Source organism: Lepidochelys kempii, chromosome 13 (assembly GCF_965140265.1).
Source record: "Lepidochelys kempii isolate rLepKem1 chromosome 13, rLepKem1.hap2, whole genome shotgun sequence".
Lineage (NCBI taxonomy): Eukaryota > Metazoa > Chordata > Testudines > Cheloniidae > Lepidochelys > Lepidochelys kempii.
The window spans coordinates 12,344,609-12,362,730 of NC_133268.1; the positions used below are offsets into that span (position 1 = coordinate 12,344,609).

The 18,122-nt window shown below is 38.6% G+C and overlaps 1 protein-coding gene across 1 annotated transcript in view; it reads left to right on the plus strand.

Moving 5' to 3' along the window:
• Positions 1-856: 856 nt before the first annotated feature.
• Positions 857-18,122, plus strand: part of BMP7 (bone morphogenetic protein 7) — a 57,590-nt gene continuing 40,324 nt past the window's right edge. Inside the window, exon 1 of the mRNA XM_073309295.1 lies at positions 857-1,639. Within this exon, the coding sequence (XP_073165396.1) occupies positions 1,186-1,639 (454 nt within the window). The 5' untranslated portion in view covers positions 857-1,185. The remainder of the gene's footprint in view (positions 1,640-18,122) is intronic.

The window sequence follows — 18,122 nt, forward strand, 5'->3', positions numbered from 1 at the left end:
ATACTGTGAATTATTTTCACTCCTCTCTTTTCAAGTAACTGTTGGGAAGCAGTAGTTAAAGTTGGTGACTAACTATTATTATTTTTTTTTATATCACAGTAGATCCCAAAGGGCCCAATCATGGGCCCCAATGTGCTAGAGGTTGTACTGATAGGTAGTAAAAGACAGTCACGGCTCCCTGCTTTTAACACTTGATAATCCAGTTTAAGTCAAGGTTCAACAAGTGAGTGTCATAGACAATAGAATGGGAAGGGGTGACAGGAGAGTAGTAAGAAAATATAGTGACATAAACTAGCAATGTGCAGAAGCTGATGGTTCAAAATCATGTAAATGTTATTGTTATTAATTTTAAAGTTTCTCTATCATCCAATAGTCCCCCAGTCTTCCGTGACACTTCCTTATTAACTCCCCCTGCTCCCCACTTGCCTGTGGAAAAAGTGACCCTAGTCTCTCTGCCTATTATATTTCTGTCATTAAATTTTAAATGTATGCATTTATTGTTTTTCCCTTTCTGGACAGTGTTATTATATATATACAAATTGTCTCAAAGGATTGCCCCCCCCTTTCCCTGTACATAAACCACCCCTTCCCCCTGGGGTGCTTTCTCTTTAATCATGTTTACATTAATTTAACTACTTAGAAATGGCTCACCCTTTTTTCCAATCCAGCAGCTTCCATAAACATCCTGAAAAGCAACCTGATCAGATGTTTCTGCTCTAGGCAGTAACATGGATTTTCTTTTCTAAGCAGTTTGGAGAGAGAGGGAGGGAGAGGGGGAGAGAGAGAGAGTGTGTGTGTTGAGTTTTGCTGCCTGCTCCTCCCACAAGATACAACCTCCTGCTGCCAGTGCTGTCTGCAAAGCAGCATTTCAAACAGTACTTAGACAGCTTGTGAGAAGTGAAGAGAAAGAGAGAGAAAGAGATCAGACCCTAAAGGAGAGGGTGGAAAGCAACACTCAGGATTTATCTTTTCCATTTATCTCTTTCATATCACATGGATTTTACAAACTACACAACCTCCCCCAGAGCCAGACTTTTATCATGAGTGCACTGAAGCTGGATCTCCCCTCTCAACCCAAGTGATCAGAACTTTGTGGGGCAGGCACGAGCTGGCTTTAATGGTAAAGTATTTATTCCTGCTCCCCAGCGCACTGGATCTCTTTATCTCCCCTCCACAGGGAGCTGCATGAAGGAGGAGAGGAGAGAGATGCATGTGGTGTGGCTCAGGCAGCCTGCCTCCTGGCTGCTGGTCCTGTGGGCTGCTGCTCCCTTCTTGTGGCTGCGCTGCATCCTGGCTGATTTCACCTTGGACAATGAGGTGCACTCGAGTTTCATCCACAGGAGGCTGCGGAGCCAGGAGCGCCGGGAGATTCAGCGGGAGATCCTCTCCATCCTGGGTTTGCCCCACCGACCCCGGCCCCATCTGCACGGCAAGCAGAACTCTGCCCCCATGTTCATGCTGGATCTCTACAATGCTATGTCGGTGGAGGAGGAGACGGCAGGAGCAGCAGGGGAGGAAGGAGAGGGATTCTCCTACCCTTACAAGCCCATCTTCAGCACGCAGGGGCCACCCCTGGCCAGCCTACAGGACAGCAACTTCCTCACTGAGGCAGACATGGTTATGAGCTTCGTGAATCTGGGTGAGTCTCTAACCCCAGTCCCGGGGAGCTCTGGGATGAGATTTTTTTTTTTTTTTTTTTTGCGGGGGAAGGAGTGCCTGAGATTGGGAGAGATGGGGCAGATCTCTTTTATGAGCAAAAGGAGGACAAGAATCTGATGGCACAAGTGTCTCTGATAGGGCCAAGTGTCTCTAATGGTGGGCACAGGTGGCCCTAGTGGCAGGTGGCTCCGATGGTAGGGCAGGGAAAATAAGTAGCCAGAGGAAAAGCTACTTTTTTATGTGATATGTAAATGGCAGTAATATTGAAATTCAGCTGGGCGGGGCTCAGTCTCTATTTCACATCGTTAGGATTTTTACAAGCTCATTTGTTGTGCTTAATCAGCTCTCACCCCCCATGCCCAATTCTTCCTCCTCCTGGTTATTTTCCCTGTCCCAGAGCTGGGGGTCTCTGGGGTGGGTCTTTGCAAGAACGGGTCTGGCCTGCATATTGAACCTCCAAAGAAGATGCAAAACCAGCACAAGCCCATAAGCTGCCGCTTAGTTCAAAGCACTGGGCTTGGAGGCATGTACAGGATCACAATTGCACCAGTGCTGCTGTAAATGGATAGAGCCCAGTGAAGTGGGGAAGACAGCATTAAGTAAATGGAAAGGGCCAAGCTACTGAGAGTCTGTTTTCTTAATTGGCTGAAAGGGATTCAGTGGTAAATCCTTATTTACTCCTGCAGCTCTTTCTATTGACCGCAGTTTTAGGCAGCTAATTTGCCTTCTTTCACAAGCACATGTGGATGGGTTTATGCAAATGACCTGAAAGTTGTCACGCTGTGCACAATGCACTAGGCCTCTAAGTGGATGTCGTGGTCCAAGCTGAGTTCTGTTTGTCTGCTGTAGATTGTATGGCCTTTTGGACTAACTGCTCTGGATTTGAGTAAAACACTGTCAGGGCCAGCGTTCTATTTTAAATATATAATTATAGGTCGGAGTTTGCTGTATCCAGTTTTAGCACTCATCACGTGTGGCTCTGAAACCACTGAATGTACAGATTGGGTGCCTACAATTTCAAGACCAAATCTGAACCGTAGTTTCAAAACAGGATCAACTCAAACTTTGCCTTAATGAGATGCAAGAGGGATACACCTGATGCATAAAAATACATAAACTGGTACAGCACCCTTATCTTTAATACTGTAAAAAAATCCATCATTGTTTAGGACTTAACGGTTGTCACTGTGTTTCACACCATGGCCACCTAGAACTTCATGGTGGCAACAGAAATTGAACCATTATCCTTCTCCTGGCACTTGACCTAAAGGAGAATCACTAGTAGCAGTATAAGTTCTATGCCACACAGTTGAATAGTTATGATTATATACAGTTACCATTCCATTGCAATCTTGGTGATACCTGGAGATGGAGTATTGTATGCTGGACTTCCAGTTTCCATGAGTCACACATCCATATTAAATACCATGAGCCTCACAGGAGGGCTCTATGAGCTACGTTTGACCAGGGTCTCCACTTTTTTGAAAGTGATAATAGGTTCCATTTAGAATTGTAATGCTTGTCTAATCTCTTTTAGATATTTAAACCAAGCATCAATCATACATTTTAAAAACAAATATTTGAACATCCAAAATTACAGTTGGTGGTCAAATATTAGATTTTAAAGAGAAGAGATCATGTTAACACTGTGCTTGCTGGTACCTTAGTTTTAAGTATAAAGTACAGCCTAAGGCTGAGAATGCAGGGACACTCAATAAGCTCTAACAGAAAACAAAAGATGTTGAAATAATGAAACTAAAATTCACACTTTTCTTTTTATATTGTAAAAGTAGGATTTTATGAAAGGGATAATAATTAATATGAGTCAACTCCAGATAAAGAAACAGTTATCTCCAGGAGAATAATTATATCCTTTATAAAAAGCAAAGTTACTTTCAATATAGCTTTCATAAGTAAAGCTCTAGGAACCCAGTCTCATACTCATTATGTAAGGAAAGGTCATCTTGGAAGTCCATGGAAGTTTTGTATAAAAACATATTAAGATTCAGGCCTTAAAGTAAATTATATTGCACACAAACATTTTAGCCCAAAGTGTAATTATAGTGAAATTAGTCAACTTATTATACAATATAGAACAATTTTTGGATAGCTCCTGTTCTATCAGAGTATCACAGAACACATCAGAGCGATTGAATATATGTAAACAGAAGTTACAATGTAACATTAAGATTATTGTGCACTCCATCACAACCCTTGGCTTTTGTAGTTAGTTTAGAAAGCATAAAAGTATTCTTCAAGCAAAATGGTCCATTATAGTTTTATTTAATTGCTGTCAGGATGGCCAGTCATTAGTCAGAAGGTAGGCAATAGTCAATGGTTTTATATAGACAGGTGGAATTATTACCAACAAGGCACTTTTGAGAGGTTTATCTGTACTGTTTTGTTCCCCTGTCAACAGTGCATGCCAGGACAAGTTTAAAAAGGACATAGATCTGCAATAGCTTTCTTCATCACTGTGCACACCTTTCATCCCATTATAGTCATAGTTCTTTCATCTGTATCGGACAAAGCCTGGCTTGTTTATGGACTTCTTAATGAATTAGACTAGCTACTAGCTCACATTTATAGTCAAACACAACACCTGCTTTAGTATGAACAGTTTTCTATGACATACAGTGAAAATTAGATCTATTGTAGACTGATTTTTTTTAAAGCTTTCTACAATGATTCCATTTAAATCAGAGCTGAATTGCTAAATGCAGTCTGTATTAAACTGTGTCCTAGTTTTGTAAGAGATACTCTGTGGGCATTGTATTTCACAGGTAGGGTTTGATTACATTCTAAAGCCAGCACAATGGGGAAGTGTCACAGCATAATAAAATGTGCATCTTAGTAATGAGGGAAGTGAGAGTAAGTAGAGAAGTCATTACTAAATCTAAGCTTCAGTAAACAAGCTATGTTATTGCAGATCTGTGTGACTTCCAAAGGTTAGTCTACTGATATACTTTCTCTCTTTGAACATGTTTCTCCATCCATCTAGAAAGACAGTTTTTGTTGGGCTTAAAAGGCTTTACATATGATAATAAATTACAAGATATGAAAGAGGAGATAAATTCATTGACTTCTGTGGAGTTAAATCAGGGCTGAATTTGCTCAAAGAGTTTACATTTGACTTTAGTGGTTAGGAATCAGAATACAGGTGCCTTATTTCAAGGATAGCTTGAAACAAACTAGGTTTACATTGAGCAAGTAGCATTATTAGAATAGCTTGATAATTAACTAGATATAGCGCTAGATCCAGTTAACTCAAGGGCCAGTTCTGTTCTCAGTTACACCGGTAGTAAGACTGATGAGGAATGGGGCTGTGTCGGGAATAGGCTTGGATGTAAACAAAAGCAGAATTAGGCCACATAGGTCTGAATACCTAATTCAAATAAATAATGACCAGACTTCTAACGGTATTACTATAAATTTTATTCCTCTGGATTTCATTTAAAAGAAAAAGTGTTTGGAGAGTGGGGTGGGGGGAGAGAAAACCTTTTGTAGTGGTAAACACCCATTTTTTCATGGTTTGTGTGTATGAAAAGATCTTCTATACTTTCAACAGTATGCATCCAATGAAGTGAGCTGTAGCTCAAGAAAGCTTATGCTCAAATAAATTGGTTAGTCTCTAAGGTGCCACAAGTACTCCTTTTCTTTTTGCGAATACAGACTAACACGGCTGTTACTCTGAAACCTTAATTTTAAAATTCATAAACAGAAACTAATGAGAAAACATCTCCTAGGCTGCAGAGAGCTTTTTTTCTAAAAATAATTGGATTGTATTTATGTTATAGTCTTGACTTAGTAAATAGTCCTTCCTTGACTTTTTTTTTAAAGACTCAGCATGAGTGATGTGCAATCAGTTAATTTGTCTCATAGCTGATTATAAAATGGGCAAAATTGTTTAATCCTTGAAAAAATGAGATAAAAAACCAGAAAATTAGTCATTCTTGGAAGAAGCGTGTAAAAGTGGCTTTTGTTAATGTGAATCAAGAAGCTGAAGAGCCCCTAAGTTTCATTTTATTTCATACCATCTGGCTATCCTTTTTGTTGACAAGTGTTTGGCATAGAGAACCATCTCTTTGCCCTTTAATAACAGGCTTTAACACTGTAGGGTATTAGAAAAAGATTCTATAACAGTTAAAAAATTTCCTTTGGGGAATACTTTATAAAGTGAGCACGGGCTGCAGGCATTTGCAGCTGTAACCTGGCTTGTGTTAAAATTTGGAAGGGGCTGCCTTGCATTCCAGCTCACTACAGGCCTTCACTGGTGTACAGCCAAAGGTTAATATAGATGTCACACGGTTTTGCTTTAGAGAGTCTTAGATATAAAAGTACGTGTACAGCTGTGTTTTTAGTAACCCTTTCACAATCACTTCTTTTAAACCTCATTTTCCTGCTTATATAAATCAAAGATTTTCAAGGATATTTGACCTGGATTTGAACTTTTGATCTTCGCGTATCTCCCACTTGAAACAAAGCAGATTAAATCTTGGTCCTGAATGTCTGCTCATGATCAGATGATTTGGTCCATATATTAGGCCAAACCATCAGATTCCCCCTCCCCTCCACCGCTGCCCTCTAGTCCTATTACAGTTCTCAAGCCTGAGCAGGTATGCCCTGTGATAGTTTCAGACAGTATGGATCTGCCAATGCTTAGGTGGTATGGAATTACCTTATGGGGAAAAGTTTGTAGCAAATGACCTCAAACAAAAATAATGAAATATTGTGTCTGTGTATCAAGGAGCTATCCAGTATTCTTGGAATGTAAAGACCAATCCTGCAGGAAAACACTGAATTTCATTCTAGCTTCCTTGTCTGTAAAATGGGAAATGAGACTAGCAGTTAGTTAACTGCCTCACACGGGAGTTGCGCAGACTGATTCATTATTTAGGGTACAGACTGTAGCTGACTCCGTGAAGTGGGTAGGAAAGGGAACATGAAGGCCTCTCATTCCCTTGTACTTCTGTGCAGGACAAAGTCACAATCCCAGTCCTTGCTCTTCCAATGGCTACATTGGCAAGCCGGCATGGATGGGACTGGAGGGCTGGTCCATTCTGTCTGCTCCTTGTCAAAGGATGTAACTTTGGCCACAGCAGCATACTCTCTTCATTGCTCCCATGCATAGTATCCCTGGGAGCTGAAGCCCTTCACAGGACCTGTAGTTTAAAACAGCCACGATGTAAGGTAAGGTAATTTGAAGAAAACAAGCCCCGAGGACCAGATCTTGCGATCCCACAGTGAGAGGTGGTTGTTTTTTTCCCCTCAAGTAAGGACTACAGTGCCTTGCTTTATAGAAGTGCCAAACACTGTATTATAAACCATTGTTTTAGGATATGCTGCCCGTCTCTTAGAACCCCCCCCCACACACACTTTTGCTTGTGTGAGAATTGTCTCTACCATTCTCTCTTCAGACTAAGTTTAACAGCCTGTTAGCATACATCATGAAAATCAAGCTATAAGTTTTCTTTTGTAAATAAGCTTGAGTACAGTTTGGAACAATTTTGTGGGTTGGGAAGGTTGCACAAATGATTGGAAACATTAATTAAAAAAAAAGATTAACTATTAAAGCCTAGTCAGGGCTGTTGACAGGCTTCTTTTAAATAGAACATTGCTATGTTTTAGTTTAATACATTCTGGCAGTGTCACCGGGGTTAAGGCTAATACAAGGATGTGTGGATCCTGTCATGTTATTGTCAGGAGGAATGTGGGGATTAGGTTTAAAAGTGGCAGAGGGTGAGTGGTGCAGCTGTGTACACTTATTATAAAAGATTTAAGTCCCAGTGGTAAAATCAATATATTAAATTGCAAGAGCCTCTGTTTTTAGTTAGGTTAAATCAAATATGTTGGTAGTGCTAATATGGTTTCTATCCTTGGACTAAGTGAAGAAATGCTAATATTTATATAGAAACTGCTAATATGTGGTTAAAATGTAACACATTTGGTTTTACATATCTAAGTTATTCTAAGCTGATGAATACCAGTGAAATACTGAGATGATGGATGAAGTCATCTGAGTGACTGAATAAGTTAAGGAAATATTAATAGTGGCCAGACAGAGAGGTTATCTGGTGATATACATCATTAGGAGGACATAGTATTTTTAATTCCCTACCAAATACAGTCAACTTCTTCCAAGTCAGAGTCAAAATATTCAGTTAGATAAAAATACATATTTAAGTTATTAATTGTAAAAAGTATCACCTTTTAAAAGCAATTAGTGGACTGTATGTTTAAAAGTTAGTTTCAGAACTAAGGTTCTGATCTTGTAAACATCTGAAGTCAGTGGGACTACTCAATGGGACAACTCACATGGATAAAGCTAAGGACAAGCACAAATGTTTATATGATTGGGGCCTAGGAGTAGATTTCTGGCCAGATTTACACCAGGATAACTGAATTCTGAATCTGGTCAAGCAACCCTATACAGAAATAATCAGCACGCGGTATTTTATTTTGGGGCTTCAAATAGTTTTCTTTCCTAATCTTAGAAATTAGTTGTTTAGAGAAAAGGTTTCCCTTACTGCAAATAATCAAAACATGAACCAGGTCCTATTAATCACTGCTTATCATGATTATTTGAATCCAGGTTGTTGAACTACTGTCTTTCCTGTCTTTGAATTCCTGTCTTTGTAACAAGCAGAATTTAGCAAAATATTTTGTTTGACAAAAATGTGATATATTTTAAAGCAAGACATGTTTCATATGGAGAACCCTCAGTGATGAAAGATTACTGGTATCAAAATATCTGAACCTCAGGACAAATAAACAATGTGGTGTAAAGATTGTAGAGCCAAATTCTCTGTTGGCATAACTCCATTGAAGTCAATAGAGTTATGCCATCAGATTATCTGCCACCTAGATTTTTTTTGGATAAGTGTAAAAACAAGAGGCTTTATTTTTCCTAAAAAAAAAAAAAAAAAAAAAAATGTATCTTGACATATTTATGGGTTTCAGAGTAACAGCTGTGTTAGTCTGTATTCGCAAAAAGAAAAGGAGTACTTGTGGCACCTTAGAGACTAACCAATTTATTTGAGCATAAGCTTTCGTGAGCTACAGCATTTTGCGACATATTTATGAAAATTCAGGTGGTTATTTCTGAAGCCCATACTCTCATGGATAGAGCTTCAGCACAGTATTCAGGATATAATGCTGATCTGATTTACATTGGTGTAAAAATTAGTGAAACTCCATTAATTTAAGTAGAGTTACTCCAGATTTGCACTGAGATCAGAATCAGGTCTATTGACTTCTACAAGAATGCCTGTGAGTAAGAATACAGAATTGGGCCCCAGAGTAACATTCTCATTCTTTTAAACATTTGTGTTAGCTACATTTTGAGTGCAGTGAAAATCCGTTAGAGATCCAGATTGAGTGGATTGAATTAATGGCAACTCTGAGACTACAAGTTTTAGTGTAATTGCTTTATTGTTTTGGAACCAAGATGCTTACAATCTAGTTCCTGTGCAAGCATATTTAACGTGTGTTAATATGTCTCAAAACCAGACCCTCTCCGCAAAATTCTGCTTTTCATTAATTGACATCAGTAGCATGGTACAGTATTTCAAAGTGCTGGCCAAATATAAACTGTGTTTCTAATTTCCTTACTTTCCTGTGTTTGGAATGCCAATGTTAATTTGTTCCCATGGAAGAGTGAGAGCTGCCAACCACAGTTTTATATAAATGGCTTTACAGTGCAGAGCTGCCAAAATTAAATGATACTTAGGAATTTTCATGACATTCTGTAGAGAGAGAGAGTGAGAGATAGAGTGTGAGTGTGAGAGAGATGTATGGGTTGTTGCACAATAGCAACCGATCATCGGGAGAAATGTTTGAAGTGATTTATATTTTGTTTAGCGATCAATTAATGTTCCTTCTCATTTAGGATCCAGTTTTTTTTTCTGTCAAATGTTATACAGCATATTACTTGTGCGCCAAAGATAATCCTTAAATAGTGAATTTCGCTGATAGCTATCAAGAATGATTTTGTGGATGCAATTATTGCCGGCATGCTTTTATGTATTTATTGGCAGCTTAAAACTGACATTTTTGTTATCTGATTATTATGATACAGATTCTGTCACCTGTACTTGCAATAATAATACCTTACTCCTTGAGTAGCCCCATTTATTTCTCTGAGACTAGCCAGTGAGATACTGCTCAGCATGAATAAGGATGACAGAATTTGTATATTTAGATTGTCAGTTTGATTAAAAATACCAAGAAAGGGTTTTTGTTTTAAAAATAGGAGTACCTAAACCAAATTATTTGCTTTTTTTTTTAATTAAGTCAGAGGTACTCATATTTACTTTAACATACGTTGTCTCTTACACAAAAAAGAGCTAAAATTTTGATTAAATGCATCTATTTTATTTTAAATTTAACATGATAAAAACAAGAGTTGTTTTTTTTTTCTTTCCAGGAAGGTATTCAAAAAGTACAAACTGTCCATGTTTCAGTACACTTCTGTTAATGAGTGCTATGGTTTTGTATCTTACAAATTTCCCATTTTATTGGAACAGGTGCAGTGTTCTACCATCTGTGCCAGTGTTGCACTATACCAACAAACAAAGTGTTGTTTTGGTTCAGTGGATTTAAAAGTCTCCTGAGAGTAAAGAAATGAAACAGAAAGAATTTAGAAAGTGCCTAGTGAAGGAAAGGCACTTCAAGTAATGTGCTTTGTCACTCAAGTCTTCTCATAAATTACCTTCAACTATTTCCAAACTGTCTGAAAAAATTCTATCCATAGCGTATTAAGTTTCTGTTGCATCTCTGAGGTCACATGTTATTCTTTACCATCTTTATCTTCCTGGAACTGCTTCCAAGTTAGATTCTTTTGTTGTCACGCTGAATTAAATTTTATGCTGAGTAAAAACTCTGTCTTGTTTTGAAAATAGAAGAGCTGTGAATTTTCAATGTTCAGATTTTGAGTTTTGCTGATTCTGCCCTTTTAAAGATGATACAAATACTCCTCAAAGTTTGTAAAAGCTCATTTTGCAATGAGATCAACAAGCTCATACTTAGCTTATGGCTAAAATAACAACCACCACCACCCTTCTAGGTTCATCTTGAAAGTGTTTAGTCAGTGTGTCTGGAAAGGCTTACAGTTAAAGTGCCTGAAGGGTGGGGATGAGATATTTCAGCATGCAGCCAGTACTATCAGGTCCACCTGGCCTGGGAAACTATGCAGGCTTTGTAGTAGAGAAAAATCCTTTTACTTATATCTTCATGGGAAGCTCTTAAAAACCACACACTGCCATCCTCTTTTTTAAAATTAGCATGATCCTCATTTGACTATGTTCCTAATGAGGGAACAACTTCACATAGACCAAGCCAATTATCATTCCAGGGGTTGTTTTTTAAAAAAAGTTGTCTTTCCATTCACAATTGCTTTCAAGTAGAAAAGTTTCCTTTTTTTAGCCTGCATCTTAACAATGAGTCAGATTCTGCTCTGAATTACACCTCCATGCAACCCTGTCAATGTAATCAGGCCAAGATCCTCAATTAAACTGGAATAGCTCCACTGAAGGCAACGGAGTCAAAAAAATTGACAACAGCTGAGGATCTGGCACAGCGTCTTCGTCAACTTTGATGGTGTTGTAAATCAGGACATGATTTAACTCCATGAATGCAGCCACTGGGCTAAATTCTGCCTCCAGTTATCACATCTTGTTGGAGTCAGTGGGATTGTAGACATCCTAACATTTTACCAATTTGTGGTCTCTACAGCTCAGTGGCAGTGAAGTAAATAAATAAAAGACCTGGAAGAAGTACCAAAAATACTTGTAAAATAACACGGCATCAATATTTGTGAGTAGTAATTTAAGTTAAGAGGTAAATTTATTTTACTTGGGGCCTAATTCATGCCTGAAACTCCAACTGACAATGGGAGCTTTGCTTCCAAGTAGAGATGCAAGATCTGGTCTATCATTTTAATAGCACTATACAAGAGCTAAAAATTATAAATAATGAATTCTGTTTCTTACAACTTATTAGGATTTGAATGATTATTTTAATATGTGATTTTTTTCTTATCATATGTCTATAATCTATAAAACCCAAAATGGCAAATATTCATAACTAGCAGGAACCGATCACCGGTATCCATTATGCTGGCATGCAGGAAGCTAACCAAACCCCCCCCCCCCAAAACCTCCCAGTTTTCAAGAAGTTTAAAACTAATTGCTGCTACCATTCAAAAGACTCTGAACATTTCAGTCTTGCTACTTTTATTTATTTATTTATTACTATGCAATAATTATAACCCTAGGGGGACTCTCTAGAGATTAATAAAGAATACTGTCCATCACTTTTCCTGAACCTTGTGTGGTGCTATAAACATTCTGCTGGGTTTAAGTTCCCCTTTCTGAACATAGACTTAAAAATCCAGCAATTGTTAAGAGAAGGGAGGGGTTTTGTTGTTGTTTTAAGAAAAAATGTAACTTTAGCCTCACAGTCTGTTAGCTACATGGAACAATAAATGTTTATTTGAAACCGGGAAAATCCAGGGCTGCTGGTGGTTGGTTGTTTCCTTCTAGAGGAAACAATAAACGTGCCCACTTGTATTTTAACTGCTTTACCACTGGGCCCCCTAATGACACAAATATACTTGTGCTAAGCTTCAGTAAGGAATAGCTGAAAATAATCACTATTGATCTCACCATCCTTGACAGTGGAAAGAGAAGATTTTGACTAAACAGCCATTTAATTCTAGGACAGGGTCACTAAAAGATCAAGAAGAAAAGGAGTACTTGTGGCACCTTAGAGACTAACCAATTTATTTGAGCATGAGCTTTCGTGAGCTACAGCTCACTTCATCGGATGCATACCATGGAAACTGCAGCAGACTTTATACATACACAGAGAATATGAAACAATTTGAATATGAGAATATGAAAAAAAAGATCAAGATCTTTCCATACTTGGGCCCAAGTGGAATCTCTTATCCTACATGGTGAAACAGTCTGTCCACCGAGACAGGTGAAAAAGGGATGCTAATCACACATATTGTCAGATCCTGTTCCCATTGAAGTGAAGGGGATTTTGGTAACTGACTACAATAGGTTTCAGAGTAGCAGCCATGTTAGTCTGTATTAGCAAAAAGAACAGGAGGACTTGTGGCACCGTAGAGACTAACAAATTTATTTGAGCATAAGCTTTTGTGAGCTACAGCTCACTTCAAGCTCTTTCAACTCAGTGGCATGGATTATAATAAAAACTGCAGGAATTTTTGACTACATGACCCACAGAAACCCGTCAATGATTGTGCCACATTAAGGCCAACCCAAGGAATGAAGAAACAGGCATGTATTAAAGAATCCAGAATAAAAAATACTCCAGCAAGCCTAAATCTCTTTTAGGTATCAGTAGCCTTTACTTTGCTGACAAATCCATTTCATTATAAATGATGTAGTATACATGACTGCTTATTTAAGTCAGCATGTCCAAAGTTTTTATGATTTTTTTCCCTTTCTTTAGTGATAATTGGCAGTTAAAGTCCTAAGGCAAAGTACTACAGCACTTGAACGTGACATGTTGGCAATAGACTAAACTGGAGGAGAATGCTCTGTGTTCTGGTCCTATGAGGGACACTTAACTCCCCTGGTGCATAAATCCCATGGCCTCATTCGTGCACTGTTTTGAATAATGCAACACAATAGAGTGTGAATTATGTCACATTCATGCATTCATTTCATTCATCTCAAATTGACTTGGGGAAACTAGGGTACTACAGCAGCTAATCTAATACAAAAGTACTGCAATCAAAAAAATTGTACCTGAAAAAAATTGCTATTTGTTAGGGACTGACTCCAGGAGACCGCTTTGGTCCAATGTTAGTGAGAGCCTCTATCTTGTATATTATGCTAAACTGCTACAAATATGTCTCTCCCTATTCCCAGATGACCTTAGTAATAGGGGGTAGGCCAACAAAATCTGAACTCTAAAGGACACATGGCCTAAAAGTATTTCTGAAGTAAAACCCCCAAAATGGCCATCAGTGTGCGAAACCACCATCATTCCGTACACAATGCCTCAGTAGACCTATGCATATTTTTGTATTTTTAATTTGCCCATCTCAAAATTCCTGAGCACATATACTAAATTATTAAAATAGCACTTAGTTCATTGCTCTTTGTCAATGAAAATAATTAATCTTTATTTTAGCCTCCCTTCCCACAAAGGAATAAGCTATATGAATATGCCCAGGTATCATCTCAGGCAAAAGCCTGAGAGAATACTTGGGTCTTAGACTGAATAGTGAAAGTCTGTGCACTCTGAGCCAAGGGCTGTCTTCAGCTCCCAAACTTTCAAATCCAGAAAGCTGTGAACTGGAGTAGCCCAGTTGATCTGAATTGGCCTGGTGGCACACAAGAAGAGTGGGGTCTCAAATTAAAATGTGAAATGGGTCACTTAGCACTATTTGCAGTAGTGAAAGAGGCTGACCCCTCTGGCTGGAATAACTAAGATGAAATTCTGCTCTCAAAACAGCATTTTAAAGATCTTTTGTACATAATGCATCACGGTATGCAGTATTCTACATATGATCCCAACAGAGAAATTGCAGAGAAATATGCAGTAGAACTCCACAGTATGGGTCCAAAGGAAGATCTTTACTCTTACTGAGCTTTCACTTCCAGGGTAGCGATACCTTTCCACTGAATAGTTTGCAGTCCCCCTGGCACAGCAAGGATCTGTAATCTTCCAGAGACTGCTTGACCTAGAAAGATGCAGATATTTGTTGCTGCACAGAGGGGCTCAAAAGCTCTAATCTATTACTGTATCACAGCACAACTCAGAATGTATACATTCCAAGCTGTAAATTCTATTGATTACAATCAAGGACTGAGATTCGCATCAGTCACATATCTGATCTTTCCTGCTTATTTTGTAATGTTACGTGAACTACATTCTCAACAACACAGGAATTTGGGATCGAAGCTAGGAAACCCAACCAGCTGTATGATTTAAAACCTGGCAAACTGATTCTTGGATTTTTTGTGTGTGTAACCATAAACCATCAAAAGGTCTCAATCCTGCAAATCCTCAGGGCTTTGGATGCCCTCTGTGCTCCTCCCAGAGGATCTGTGTGGTTGGCTTCAAGATTTGGTGTAATGTTGGGTATACTCTAATTGCAATGACAATAAAACATTTAAGGAGGAATTAGATCTGTGTTATTTATCTGGGCAGGTGTTTGGAAGATGAAGGGAAAACATGAAAATAAAATTAAACATTTCAAGATAAAGAGGTCTATTTCCACACAATTCTCCAGTACAGTACTTAGTTAATATCAGTGCAGAAATGGGCATATTCCACTGACAGAAATGAGGCATATGAAGATTCCATCAACTCTCTTTTAAGGCTTGCCTTAAAATATATATGTGTGCTTTTAAAAGACTTTTATTTTGAACTCATGATGTGAATCTATGGTATTAAAGAAAGCAGAACAATCCTTTATTTAGCTGCACCTGCACCTTAATGCCTAATGAGTTTAGTCTGATGGAATCCAGACCTCAGGAAGGATTATAAATTCTCATTTGATTTCATTTACTTCTAAAATACCTTAAACCAGCTGTACCAGTCCAGAATCCAGTCCTCCTTTCTATACCAGTTTTGCAAATGTTGTTGCTTGTTGTAGTAGGTAACTTTATGCTATATAATAATATATACATACTAATAAGGAACAGAAGGCTGTTTGAAAAAAATAATCTAGTTCTAGTGGAAAGATAATTAGAGGTATATGAGCTTGAAAACCACTACCTTGTGAGTAAAGTTATTTTGCAATTTCTTCATGCTCAGCAAGAAGAATGGAGAAGAAATTAAAAAATCATAGTCTGAAAACAATGTTCTCTCCAGTTGGTCCAACAGTTAAATACAGAAGGGAGAAATGGCCCCAAGGCATAGTGTTCTTTCAAGTGTAATGATCCCAAGTTGCCATGAATTTATGATAAGATAACTTGTTTTAGTATTTGTCAGTAGCAAAAGATCTAATAGTTGCAAACTTTAATGTTGCTAATGTTCAAAAACTCCTGGGTAACATGTGGGATGACAGGATGTGCTGGTTTCCAGTATCATCTGATCTCATCACTTCCTGTTGCTGCAGCAATTCTAGGAAGCCAGGTGGTTCAGCACCATTCTTATGAAATCAGACAGGTAAGACTAGCTTTGCCATTTCAAGCCTAATGGGTAAATATGAGAAAGGGCACAAACACTTTGTTTTAATATCAGTCTCCAGTCTATGCATCCTTGCTTGCTGGAGTTCAACTCCATTTGGGAAGAATTTGCTGCTGCTCTAGACATAATTAAACCCATCTTCCCTCAGCCCTCCCTTTTGGTACATGTACAATGACACCATTGTTCAGAGTCCTGCAGCACATATGCTGACATTAAAGTGTTTAATCTTGTAGTACAGTATTCCATTATTTCTTGGACATCTGTACATAATAGAAATAGTCTGTTTTAAGGGATTTGTTGACAAAGAAATGGCTAATGCTGATGCATGTGCAGACTGAAAACATCTTTCCCAATTCCATCCGGCAATAGAGAGGTTGCTTCTTTCCAGTCCTGAAGCCTAGTACAGATGTGATATGCACCATTGCGATTAGCAATCTTGAATTTATAACAAGGAGTCAGTGTTTTGGAAGACTTTTGGAAGCTCCCTGCTTGGTTGTCAGCTAGGTGATGTCATTGGCAACACTATTTTTATGATGAAAAGCTAAAAAAATGAAGTTATGGTTAAGGGCAAAACATTAACTCCAGAGGTTTGTTTCCCTGTAGCACAAATACTGAACCTCATGAGTTTACAGCAATAAGTACTAAGTAATTCTCAACCTCCTGTTTCTAAATGGTGACTCTTGGGGTTGGAAATCAGGACTTGGGGGAGAGGGTCTGTTTGTTCTGATCTTATTTTATGCTATTGAGCTGAATCAGGCCCCTGGTTTCTATGCTCATCTGTGCCACTGATTTACTGTGCCATTTCAGATAAGTCACTTACCCTCTCTGTACCTCACTTTATCCGTATGTATAATAGATGTAACAATAACGACTTTCCTCAGAGCGGTATTATGATGCTTAATTGTTGCAATACATTTTGAGATTCTAAGATGAGAGTACAAATTATTTATCTTAAAATTATTCCATTCCATAGAGTAATTGAGTACTGGCAAATGGTGAGCGCAGCACACAACCTTCTGCAAAGGGCTGTATTGCACTGTCCCTGAGGGAGCATCAGGAGTCACAATCACTGTGTGACTGGTTAGTGTGTACATAGGTTGCCCTCTCCATCAGGATGGTGCTCTGCTGGAGTGCTGGCCACCCTAGCCCAGGGGCTAATGCAGAAGGGGCACATGACAGCACTCCTCCTACTTCTTTTTAGGTGATATGCTCTCCCACAAGGTGCAGGTACTACTGTTATGATCTGCCCTGTGCATGCTGCCCAAGAGGGCTCCTTGTGGAAACCCTCTCTCCTTGCTCACTCATGCAAGGGCAAATCAGAGCCAGGCCATGGAAAAAGGAGCTGAGGACTATTTGCAAGTTACTGGCACAGCACTCAGCACATTGCAGGTGCTACTAGGATGATGATAATAATATTAGAGGGAACTTGTGATTTTAAAAGTGGCAAGATAGTGGCAGTTGCTGATGATGTGATGTATTACGGAATTATAAATAAAACACGGTATTTTTCAGTAAACTTATCTCACCAATAAAAATCAAGATTGCATTTGTTTTTCTTTAGTTTTCTCCAAGTAATTCAGTCATTTTTAGAATGGCTGGAGAGCTCGCAGCAGTCCGATTTGACAGCATCCTCCAAATACTGTATTAGCACGGTTATAAAAAAAAGGGACATTTCACATCAATTATTCACAGTCAAGGGCATTTTCTCTCCTCAGTTTCCAGAATTCCCAATGTAAGGTATTTCTTTAACTGCTGTTTCAGCTCCCTAATCTCAGTATGTTAATCTTTTAGCCAAGAGGACTGAATGAATTAAAACCAGTCACAGATCCAAATTCTTGCCACTGTAAATTTACCACAACAGCCCTGTAATTTTTGCTGTAAAGTGCAGTGTAGAGGGAACCATGTGCCTTTAGTAGACTGTGGCTTGGAATATCATTATTGCAATCCCCTTTATACTCTCTCTTCTGCTTAGATGAATATAGCAACGGATTCAGCACTTCTTGCTCAGCCAAGATTCCCACTGGCTTCATTGAAAGTTTTGGGTATGCAAGGAATGCTGAATCTGGCCCTTAATTTGCTTTCTTCAACCTTGGACCTCACTAACTTAAAGAGAAGGGGCCAACATTTTTAAAAGTGACTAGTGATTTTGGGTGCCCAGCTTGAGATACTTTAAAAGGATTCTGATTTCCAGAAAGAGTACCCCAACTTCTAAAAATCAGGCCCAATGAAGGTGTCTCAAGTTGAGCATTCGGAAACAGAGGCACCCAAACCCATCACTTTTGAAAGTG